The sequence below is a fragment of the Phocoena phocoena genome, chromosome 9, assembly GCF_963924675.1.
Source record: "Phocoena phocoena chromosome 9, mPhoPho1.1, whole genome shotgun sequence".
Taxonomy (NCBI): Eukaryota; Metazoa; Chordata; class Mammalia; order Artiodactyla; family Phocoenidae; genus Phocoena; species Phocoena phocoena.
The window spans coordinates 27069715-27082460 of record NC_089227.1 but is presented as its reverse complement, the minus strand read 5'-3'; the positions used below and the strand labels follow the sequence as shown (position 1 = coordinate 27082460).

The 12746-nt window shown below is 35.0% G+C and overlaps 1 protein-coding gene across 1 annotated transcript in view; it reads left to right on the top strand.

Moving 5' to 3' along the window:
• The first annotated feature begins 9090 nt into the window (after positions 1 to 9090).
• SEMA3A (semaphorin 3A) overlaps positions 9091 to 12746 on the top strand; it is a 231811-nt gene continuing 228155 nt past the window's right edge. Inside the window, exon 1 of the mRNA XM_065883393.1 lies at positions 9091 to 9599. Coding sequence (XP_065739465.1) covers positions 9488 to 9599 — 112 coding nt within the window. The 5' untranslated portion in view covers positions 9091 to 9487. The remainder of the gene's footprint in view (positions 9600 to 12746) is intronic.

Genomic DNA, 12746 nt, shown 5'->3' with positions numbered 1-12746 from the left:
AATACTGATTCATGAAGCTTGCAACTTAGGTTACTTTAAAAACCACTTGCAGGTTGAGGATTTAGTGCTAATAATGGGTCCTCCACTAATTTAAGGCTTGAGTTACCGTAAAAGATACAACTCTCTGTATACTGTGTGAGCTGTGAAAGGTGGAGGATCTCAAAACCACATCTGGCCAAGCGAGTCACTGGCGGTTTGTTAAGATGGGAAACGCCGCTCTCCTTCCATTTGCAGCTGCCTGGGGTTGCAGGGCTGATTAGCGAAGGCAACTTCATGCTTGTTAGTCTAAGACAGGGCTTCTCCACTTGCTGCTGCCTTCTCTACCCTTCATATTTCCACTTAGCTATCTTACTCTTTGTGATCAGACCTCCTGCACTTGATATGTAAATTTGGTGCATTTAAAATCGAACATGCGATACTTAAAGGACAACATTTCAACACACAGAAGTAATAGCAGCCTATGTTCTCCTTTCCTCTTTTTCATCTAACATTTGCAATGATTCTCAAAGGGTTGTCTTTTCTTTCTGCAAAAGGGCATTTTAGAATCACTGTTTTTTACCAATAATATTTACACGATACCCTGGCCCCCCATATTCAATTCTGATGTCCAGAGGTTTGGTCAAACCCTGAACTGCAGAGTCCGGCTCCATGCTCTGTGAAGGTGGAAACTCTGCCTAGGAACACTGGCTCTCTGAATGTCCTTGTACCGGGCAGTGTCAAATATGATAACTGGTTTGGTCCTAACAGCCACTGGGAAGCTGGGAGATGCCCAATCTCATTTGTAGCCAAAGAAACTAAAATTTCAATTCTATTGCTACAAATGGTGATCTTGTGATTTAAACCCAGGTGTCCTGTCTCATATAATATATGCATTTTCACAATTGTGGTGGGTTTCTTTCTGGGAGTTTTATAAACACCACTCAATTTTTAAAATAAAAAAATAAGAACGTATTGCCATTTGAAAACACTATATATTTGGTAATACTGTAGAATGTTCATTTTGATTAATGTCCGATTTAGCAACATACTGTAATAATTTGCAGGGTATAGGAAATCTGAAGAGAGGTCTTTAATCTGAAAAGGAATCTATAATTGAATAAAAAATAATAATAACAAAAATAATTTTCCATGCTTTGAAGAAAAGACCAAACGTATTTTATTTTATGGACTATAATATGGTTACTTTAGCAGCATTTTAAATGAACAAATTAGAACTCTATGAATGTTACTCTCTACACTCCAATCCATGTTTAGTATAAGAGCGTGGAAAACTAGTATAATTGTACCTGCAAAGAAACTATTTCTACCGAACTATTTATTCAAATTGTGAGATTTCTGGGCCTAACATATATTTCCCCTGACCCTTTAATCAATTAATTAGTCCATTAATTAATAGGTTAAACTTTACTCTGTGCCAGAGGTTATGCTGAGCACTGAAAATAAAATAATGAGAAAAAGTTTCTGTTCTCTTTGAGATTAGAGTCTGTTGAGGAAATTTATTATAATATAAAGTAGTAAGAGCTAAACTAGATATATGCACCTAGCACCATAGAATCATAGGGGAGAGAGCTTCTGGAAGATTCACAAAACATTGTGAAAAAAGTATGCAAGCCTTTTTTTTTAAAAAAGCAATCTTATATCCTGAGTCCCTAATGCAAAATCCTGATATAGGCATATTAACTTTAGGGGACTATAGTAGCCTATAATCAGGAGTAATCCAGCAAAATACATAGACAATCTGTCATCAGGTAGGGTCTTCCACAGCAATAGAGAAAATATTACTAGACAGAATGAAAACAGGTACAGAGTTTGATGAAAAGAAAAGAGCAGAAGAGATGTATTATAAGTAAGTAAATAAATAAATGAATGAATGAATGAATGAATAAATAAATCTCTCTCTCTAGACCAAAATGGGTACAGAAAGCTTTGTAGATGTTTTTTATCTTTATGGTAGAAAAAATTTTTTTTTATGGTAGAAAAAATTTTTTTAAAAAGATAAATTGGCATTGGTTATCAGGACTATATATCACTGATTCTCAAAAAATTTGTAATTTGTTTTACAAGACACAATGACTGACACCTAGGCAATTCTCAAAATCTTGTAGAATAAATGGGTATTTATTTATACAATTCAAGAAATGTAAGTAAAATGGTTTCAAATGTGACTGGATTTAAGAGTAAAGAAAGAGTATACGTATCTAAAATTACATCTCTGGAACCAAATAAGATGTGCTGGGTTACACACAGTAGCAAACACCTACAAACTCACGTTGACAGCCCAAGAAATAGATTCCCATATTTAGTTTGATTCACTCAAATTTAGTTTTCTTATTTCTCTAATTGTTTTTATTTTAGCTTAACGGAATTGAAATAGGTTTCACAGTAATTATTGGCAGTAAATTATTTATTAATTAAATAATTATTAAATTGGCAGTAATTATTTAATATGTCAAAACAAGACCACCAAATTATCTGATTGTATCAAAAAACATCAAATGTTATTTCCACAAAATTACACAGCAAGGATTATACTCGTTAAAAATTTTAAGTTCAAAAATTAACTAGTGGGCTTTTTTCTTATGTATCATCAGCACATTATTACAGTTAATTGCTAAACTTTGAGATAATAGAGTTAAAAACTGTGTGAGAATACTATTTGTTGTAATGGACATTATTTTATGCCACAAAGGGTGTTTTATAATATTCTGTCTATTAGATATTTGAGGGCCTTTCAAGTGCTTTAAGTTACTAAAGTTATTCATCAACTTTGAAAAAACAAGCAAGAGACTAATCAGATCGCCATTTAAGTCCTCAAGTCAAACCATTTTCAACTTGGATCTGTAATTTAAGAAGATTCAAGGCTGGACATACCGGATGTTATTTTCTCTTCTCATCAGTACGGCATGAGAAAATGAATTTATGTTGATTGATTTGCAAAGAGACTTATTCTTTGAATATGCCCTGAGGAAAAATGGTGGAGACTTGAATTTTCTTCATAAATCACTTGTAAATAATAACTGTTAACTAATAAACAAGGCATTTCCTAATCTCTCCCATAAGGTGACAGCTGCTCCTGTAGCCAAGGCAGTGAAATGAAACCTGGCATATAATTCTGACACCAACCCCACATCACAAAAGAAAAAAACGGAGGGCGTAGACTAGACCACGTGATATTTAACACTTGAAACAATACAGAATAGGGAAGAAAATAATTGAAGTCCTTTCTTCCTGACTCTTGCAATTTGGAGAAATCTGTGCCCTTGAAAAGCAGAATGCACTGTAGTTTTGGAGTCACCATCCGCCAAACAGTTGGTTTTGCCATTATAATAAAGACTTTTAAGGAGCTTTAATTCTAGGCTTCAACATTTCTGTCCCCTGTCGTAATCAGTTTCAAACTCTTAAAAAAAAACATTTTTAAGAAAAGAAAATAGGCTGCTTCCTAGAACATACAGATTTTAGTAAACTTACATCTGAGGTGCAACATTCTTTTCAATGGTAACATAGGGAAACTATATGCATCTGCTTTGCCTGAGTCAGATGGAAAGTAGTCCTTTAAACAATACTGCCTAGTTTCTTCACTTTGTTTTGTTTAGTACAGATCCGCTTATTTGTTTATTCAGTGAGAAACTGTGTGCTATACCTTTGCTGAAAGCAAATAACTAATAACTTCATGTCCTGAAACACTCAACAGCCAACCTGCTCATTTCATTTGTATTCCAGGGATGCCTCATTTTTTCTTCCTCACTGCCTAGCCTGTACTGATCAGTATTAACAATGGGATTTTTGTCTCACTTGAAAACTTTCTTGTTCCATTTGAGTTGAGGTGGAGACACTCTCACTTAAAAACAAAACAAAACAACACCACAATAACAAAAAACCCAAACAGGTATTTTCAGTGTTTAATTATTGCAATAGAGTAATATTCTGGAAAACTGCATTCACTTATCAGATAATCTAATAAAGAAACTGTAGTGATTACACTACTTAACTAGGTGAAAAAGGAAAAGTCCCATGTTTAAAACATTTTGAAATGTTGAAAAATATGATCGATTTAAAAAGTCGAAAGAAAAGAGAGACTGTGGAAATGGTAAATCCTGTTCCTATAACTGGATTTTAGCCACTTTTGGCTACATAGACACTAAACATAAAATTTTATGCATCCTTTTTTGTCACTCTCTTCTGTTGCCCCCCGCCCACAAACTTAATAAAACTCACCTGCTAGCCCTTCGCATCAAATTCTCAAGGAAAGGGAAGCTACCGCCTCACCTTACTGCTAAAGAACTTCCCCTGTAATTTCTGATACCCCTTAATGGTTTAAATTTTTCTTAAAATCTAGAGCCACAGCTAACTTGACTGGCCAGTTCCTGGACCCCTGCATGGATTTAACATCTATCATGTTAATTCATTTGAAAAACAAAAAGGCTTTTATCTTGAGTCCCTATTTACCTTAAATCTCATGATGAACACTGATGTCACAAGAGAAGACATAAAACTGTTTTTTCTTGAACTGTTGTAAGTTCAGTTCCAAGGAGGCGCTAGCTTATTTTACTGAGATCTCTGTTCATGGGTGGGTAATAGGGAAAGACAGGAGTTAATGCTTCCCTAGAGATTGAATTCCTTCTGCCTTGTACCAATCCTTCCTCTCAACTCATGCTTTCACACGTTGCTTGCCCCAAAAGCATTCACAGGGGTCAGATTTTTTAAAAAGTTTAACTTAATTTCTTAAATATTGCTTTTAACCTGCTGCCACCCAGCCCCCCGTTCTCAGCGACTACGGCAGTAGTTCTTAAATAACTACCATTTTTTGGCTAGAATGAATAATACATCAACTATTTAGTTTTCCCAATTAATAAGATGTCTTTTGATCTTCTAAAGAATGTTTTCACCCACACAATTCTTTTTTAGAAAAAAAAATAATAATTCAACTTCCCTGTACCAGAAAAACCCTCATTAAAAATGAATTTCCAGCATGAGATGTCAGAGCAAGGGCAAATGTTCTAATCTAATATTTGCTGTAATTCTGTTGATCATAGGCCTTTCTCATATACTAATGAAGCATTCTCTAGAAGGCAAAAAAGGGAGATAGCAGATGTTGAATGGAAACTAATACAGATTTTTTTACATGACTCAATTGAATAACACCTTGGGAAGAGTATGGAAATTTGTGTTTGTTTTTTAGTATTGGTTTCCTTCTTGGTGTTTTTTGTTAGGAGAGCTGGTTAGCCAACTCCTTTTGAAATTCTTAACTTCATAATTTCTCTTAAAGAGGTCATCTACTTTTGTGGCTGGTACACCCTTTGGGGGTGTTTATCTAACCATAGTGAAATGGGGGGTGGAGTGGGATTGCAGGGAGAGGCAGGTATGTTTAATGAAGCGTACCATAGCATCAAGTACACTTAATCCACTCAATCTCTTAAATATATCTAAGCTGTTTCTCCTTATATTCTTTTATGCACAAATATAGCAAGTGTTTTTACCTACCACTCACAGAAAGTTTCCGGCTGTCTATAACCTGGGGAAGCACTTGGAATACCATCTCAAAAATTAGAACAATTTCTGCTATTAAACTGCAATGTTTATTGCCATCCCAGTTTGTTTCATTAATAAATAACAAATTATAGAAAGTGTACATTTAAAAAATGTACACATTAGTTTTAGCTAACATATGAAAAGATCAAAAATACATTTCCAATGGAGAATTGCTTTAACAGCTATCTTCTTTGACTGTACTTGTCTTAACTGAAAGAGAGGAGTTAACCAAAGTGTTGTGAAGTTGGAAGAGTTGTTTCTCTAGAAAATCAAGCACGCCACCCAGAAAACTGCCTGTCAAGAGTTTTATACTTGGAAGTCTCCATAATCCATCTCAATATGGAGTGGGGTGAGATTAAAAACTACTGATTTATTTGACAGAAATATATACAACAGCATGGTCATCATATTAAACACCTGCTTACATTTGACTCTGTAGCAGGACTTAATCACATCTGAAAACTTGAAATTTAAGAAGATATTATAAACTCAGTTGCAAGTAAATTATAGCATATGATGTAGATTGTGGGTTAGAAAATAATTGAAAATAGAGATACTGCTTTAAGAGAAACAAAATAAGATTGTTCACTTGTACCTTAAAAAAACTTAACGTTAAAAGGTCAATATACTATGTATGACTTTTAAAAATGTAAATGATGCAGTAAAATCAATGGTTAATGTGGCAAATACAGCAGGCTTGACAGTGTCAGGGCTGAGGTCACAGATTCAGAGTAGGGAGCAATGTTCCTTGGGAGGTGAATCAAAATTCACATTTCACACATGCAGATTTTGATAGATTCTGATGACATCCACCCAAGTCCACCTCAACTTTGCATCTACCTCAATTCAGAAATAGGTTTAACCTCGGTTATCCCTCACATGTTTGGGTGTTATAAGAAAAACATTGAAAGTAACTTTATTTAACCCTGACCAAAGTCAATTGAGAAAGCAGTAGAAATACAATATTATAAATACTTTGGTAAGTATTTTTCAGGAAGTAGTTCCTTCCTTCTTTCCCCCTTCCTTCCTTCCTCTCTTCCCCCCCTCCCTCCCTCCCTCCCTCCCTCTCTCTCTTTCTTTCCTTCCACAATTAAAAAAATTCTATCTGTGGTCACACTTTTCTACTATTTTATAATTTAATCAGTCTAGAACAGTTATGCTTACATAAAAAACTTCCTATTCTCACATTTTTTAATTAAAAAAATTACAGATAAGTAAATATAAATGTGAATTCATTAAACTTTCAATTGTTTGAAAAGACCCAAAGATCATAAAAATTTTAGAGGGTAAGAAAAATGTTAAATGTAAATAAGTACATTAAAGTTTTAAAAAAATTTGTGTGTATATAAACATGGGGTGTCAGTGCTACCAAATTCCAGGCTTCAACATTAAGTTATTTATTTTACAAAATAAAGTAATTCTGTCATGATTTTGTGGTTCAGACTCCAGATTGAATGTCTTTCTTCTCCATGGAGTCAATTCTGACCCTCCTTTATCTGAATTTTACCTACAACCTTTTATTTTTCCTGGACAACATCAAAATGTTTCAGGATTAGACATTACGCAAGTGAAATGGATACATTTCTAAATTTGCTTATCCTGTTTAGTTTTGACAAATATAAACTTGCTCTGCTAGTCTAGGTAACAAGAGCTGGAGAAAAATAAATATTTACAATATATATTAATGAAAATGGTACAAGTATTTAAAGTATTTAATCATATGTGGTATTTCACTAGGATAATTCGTTAGTCCAGTCTTCTAAATAATCCCAAAGTGACATGAATTCCTCTGCAGAATGAATGTCTATAGAGAGTAATCCATGGAAGACAGACAAGCCTCTTGTCATTTGCAGCCTTAATCCATTGCCTAGAGCGTGAAAAGTGCTCAGGATAACAAGTGTGAGAATCAGTAAAATCAACATTATTTTTGGATTTTATTTTCTTAACAATACTGACTGATCAATAGGCTGGCGGAAACTGACAAATACAATAGGGTCTGTTTGATGAATCAATCTAGTGAAGTAGAAAGAGAATCCCTGCTCCCCCTCCCCCATTCTCCCCCCTTTAAATCCTCTTCATTCTCTTCCTCCTCGTCCACCTACACTCACACAAACACACGCACACACACGAACACACACACACACACACAGAGGGAGAGAGGGAGGGAGAGAGGGACAGAGGGAGTTGCTCTTTCTCTATTGGTCTATAGACATTAAGTAATGAAAGCTGTAGTGACAATGCTTAGGTCATTTTTTATAAGAATACTAAACCACTTTCAATAAGTGTTTATGTTTTTAATTGTAAGACTCACCCTCTCCTTTCAGCCAAGAAATTTCCGTATTACTGAAATAGAGCTCTCTCCTCCAAATTTCTAACGTGTGCTGTATGTGGGGTTGGAGGGAGGGTGCAGAGTAGAGAGAGTTGGGGAATAAAGAAGGGAAAGTTCTGTCCTGTTGATCTTCATACGCCCTTCCTCAAAACAAAACAAAACAAAACAAAACCATAGGATATCAGCTTTGAGAAAAATTGAAAGGAAATTTAAACACCTCAGGCAACATGCCTGTTTAGAAAAGAATTAATGGTGTTTGTATGACTGCCTGAATACATGCATATATGTCCACAGAAAATTTAGTAACCCTTCACCAGCTCATGAAGACACAGAGATATTCTCTTTATGTTTGTCCTTGACACCCAGCAGGGACTTTTGTGAACTTTGTCATCTTCCTCTGCCCTTTAAACCAAAACTAGGGAAGTGGCTTTAATTAATGAGATGTGATGCACTAAAAATGTTAGCCAGAGCATTCCAGGAGCTGGAAAACCATACATGTTTTAAAATTCTGAGTGTCCTTTTGAGAATCCCCTGTTGTAATTTATAATTCTCAGTGGACCTATATTTGTCTTGAGCTGATTGTTGAAATGGGCTTTACTAGGAATTTCTTCACTGAAATTGCAGTGGGGCGGGGGAAGGGGGTGGTTGATCCAAGGGGGTTTCTTGGGAGAAGGGAATGATTGCTAACAAGGTTTTAAAACCTCCAGTGGTTAAAGTTATATTGATGAAAAGGACAGACATATATATGCATATCCATAGACGTATATAGGCATAAACAGACGTATAACATACAACGCACAAGTCCAAGCAGAATTATATAATGAGCATGAGTTAGAAATTATGTAGGTAGCAGAATTCAGATATTTTTTCATCAAAATTGCACCTAAAAATGGCTATAAAACAACGCTTGCCTTGGGAAGTAAATTTATAGCTACATGCCTTTCACAGGCACGTTGGAGTGTTCTGCTCCCGGCTCTAATCTCTACGAGATGTTTTTTGCATGTGTTGTGTGACAGGAGGGAAGGGGAGTGGGCTGAGCTCGCCTGTTCTCCCATTGTCAGCCAGTCTAGTGAGTGTTGGGAAAACCTGTCTGTGGGATCTTGTGTCATCTCTGCCTACATGTGTACAGGAAAAGTCCGCGCTGCTTACGGTTTCTCTCTCTCTCTCTCTCTCTCTCTCTCTCTCTCTCTCTCTCTCTCTCTCTCTCTCTCTCTCTCTCTCTGTTCCCCTTTCATTCTGCTTCCCCGGAGCCGAATGAAGCAGGCAGCAGGATTAGAGTCCGCCAGCTATCAGAAGAGTCTAGATAAAAGGAACTGCTTCTTAAGCACCACTACTGCAGCCCTTGTTGATTTTTTTTTTCTTTCCACACAACAGTTGTGCCTCATTATCCGGTGCCTGGCTCGATTTTTTTTTTTTTTTTTTTTTTGGAGGGTTTGAAGTTTCTGGGCTTCAGTGACTGTTACAGAAGAAGAGGTGTTAGTGTTGCTTGGAGGTCTTGATTGTCTGCATTTATGAATGAAACTGACCTAAATCACCTGTTACCTCCAGTTTCCAGATTGTTTGAACTTCTGTGGCCGCACAATACAGGACCCGAGACTGAAGCAGCATAGGACCCACAGTGTCTGCAGCATGGGCTGGTTCGCTAGGATTGTCTGTCTTTTCTGGGGAGTATTACTTACAGCAAGAGCAAACTATCCAAATGGGAAGAACAATGTGCCAAGGCTGAAATTATCCTACAAAGGTAAGTTTTTCTTTTCCTTTTATTTGACTAGCTTTCTAATGCCCCCCTGCCCCCTGCCTTTTCATTCCTTGAACTCCCTCCCAACCTAAACCGTAAAACCTTTAGTTTAACCTGGGAAACCTTTGTGATCGTGTGTGTCTTTTGGAGATGATTGAAACACTTTTTTATAAAAGCATGGCTTCTGTTGGATATATGACAATTTAAATGCAAACAAAGAACATTTAATCACATTTGCAGAGAAAAGCTGAATGCCTGGTAAATACTGATCTATATATGTGATCATATATCCTGATAATTCTTCTGACTCTACTCCTATTAAAATATTTTTAAAAACCACTATTGCAACAATGGTCTCTTTGTAGATGTGAGTGCCTCACCTATAATAATTATTATGATACATTGTATTTTCTCAGTTTTAGACAGTAAATAGTTAATTGTCATCATGAATATTCAGTTTGTTCAGATCTGACAATCAGATGCTTAACATAAGCAGTAGATCATGGTTTGCCAAGAGAATATAAACTGGAGAGAACAGACTAGTTTTTCCACAGTGTGTTATGATTGTACAAAAGACTGTGTATTTGGCTAATTGGTGCAAAGCTAAGGCCTTTGCAATGTAATGTTATTTGATTCTATATGTACTTCAGTGAGAACTGAAGAGATACTACTTTCTAGTTGTACAGCTAGCTGTGTGAACTTCTTTTCAAAAAAAGTATAAATTTAAGAAGAAAAAAAAAGCCTTATCACATGATCGGTCTTGTTACATCTTAATGTGTATGCTTGTTTTTTAATGAGGATTTTAAAGAAAATATTTGTTCTATATTTGTTGAGATAGATTTTATAGATAGATATATAATTCCACGCTAATATGGATTCCAAGATGATATATATAACTTTTAATGGAAGAGAATATTTATATAACTGAGGTATTATTAACATGGAGTTGAGGATTAAACTGTTTTAAGTCAAGTAGTTTTACTCCCTAGGGTGTTGCTTTCTTATGATTCTCAAATTTCTACAGTTGGGGGTGGGGCAATAAGAAGCTTCAATTATATTTCGTTTTTAGCCTATGATGTGAAAGAAAATTATTGGATCTATCTGTAGAGATGTCTGTCTACTATACATTGCTCTTATGCCAGAAAAGATATTCTTTAATTTTCACATGATGGGGAACATCTCTTTCTGAGTACTCTAGTGTGAATGAGAACCACAAAATAGGAAAGACAGATGTAATTTTTCACACTTTGGATTAGAAAATTAAACACCTACTAAATGTGTTTGTTTGTATTTAATACTTAGATAAAATACACTGAATTGGAAAATATATTTATTTTTGGTATAATTTTTTGGTTATTAAAATGAGAATGAATTTTAACCATTAGCAAGCAGAATTGCAACTGTACTCATATAAGGTTTTTAAAAATAATCATATGGCACCCATTAAATATTTAATTAAATCCCAATTGTGTCTTTATATAGTAACTGTCTTTAAATTATTTTCCTAGTGTATGATATTATGGTATCTGTGTTTTCATCAGTTTTTGTTTTCTATTTTTACTCTTTGGGAGTATTTCATCCAAGGATTCTTAGGTTAATCGTCCACTTTCTTCAAGTTTATATTCCTGAGTAAGTTTTACATACGAGTTTACTTCCTGAATATGTGAATAGCTATATGCTATAATTTTGGAGTAAGTTTGAAACATGACATGGATTTTAAAAATCTATATTTAGAGATACTTGTCTAAGTGCTAAATAAATTGCAAAATCAGTAGGAACTGAGAATTATTCTTATTTATTTTGCAAGAATTTTATTTCCATGGTAATGGATTACTCTCCATTAGCAGAAGAGGCAGCAGTTCTTTCTACATATTAAAAGGTAGCATTTAATTAGAATAGCCCTTTGTTATATACAAATACTTTAAACTTGTCTAATGAAGTGAGTTGTATATATTGACGAGATGTATATATTTGAAACTGTCTCTATGAGCTCTTTTTAGCAATGGTATCCATTAGAATTATTCTGCTTTCCTTTAAACCAAAAACTGCCCTACAGCTACATAACAATTCTATTGATATACCTAGAGCTTGGCAATTTGGTAAAACAAGCTGTGAAGTGAACAACACCAAAAAGAATAATAGGGATGGCCCAAGCAATTTTTCTTCTGCCCTTTTATTGGTCTGTCATTACCTTTTTGTCTCTACGTGTACACTTGTTTTTCCAAAGCAACTGCCTGGTAGCCAATTGTCAGTACTTTGTTTCCAAGCTGTAATAGAGATTTTTTTTTTTTTTTTAGCTACTTCTTTTTCCTTCTTAATTAGATGTCAAACACAGTTAAAACATCCACTGCTTTGCCCTTAAAAATATTCCAGCATGATTCATGAAGAGTTAAATCCCTGCCAACCCTAATTTCCCATGGTCACTTGTTTTCAAAGATCCACCATTAACCCTCTCATTTCTCAGGTTGCCAAGACGAAGTTTCAGGCAATCACTGTGCTTACTTTCTACTTGTCATTTTGCCTGGTAGGAGATAAAAGAGATTTGATATGTTAAATGAGAAAGAAAGAGAAGTAAGAACAAGAAGGCAGCCTTTGTAGTGGATATACATATATATCTAATAAGGTACCTCTTTACTTTCTAGGAACAGGAATTAAATAGATGTTTTCAGGACCATCTGGAGAAGTGATAATATTAGAAAAATGGGGTAGGCTGGCTTTTCCTCTGAACCAATCTGATTTAGAATCCTTGCGGGGGAAGCAAATGTGAGAACTCTGTAAATCTCAGCAGTCACATACAAATTATCCTCAAGAAACATTCACTCAGAGATACTTTTCCCTTCCTTAAATTCATGTGATATAGCTAGATGTTATAATGCTTCTTTTTAAAATTGATGAATAACTGTTTATTTGCCCTACGAAACTAGTCAAATTTCACTTTTCTCATGAAATACCAGATTATCATAAAATCTTCCTTTTGGAACGTGTGGTACAATGAAGACTTCAGAAAAACGTATGGAAATCACAAGGAAATAAATTAGGTCTGGGGTTTTAAACACATGACAAACATTCCATCACTCAGTGTAATGAGCTTTTCCAGGACATTGTGTCCTTCAGTTTTAGTAGAAATCAAAGACACATGCAAGTCTGAAT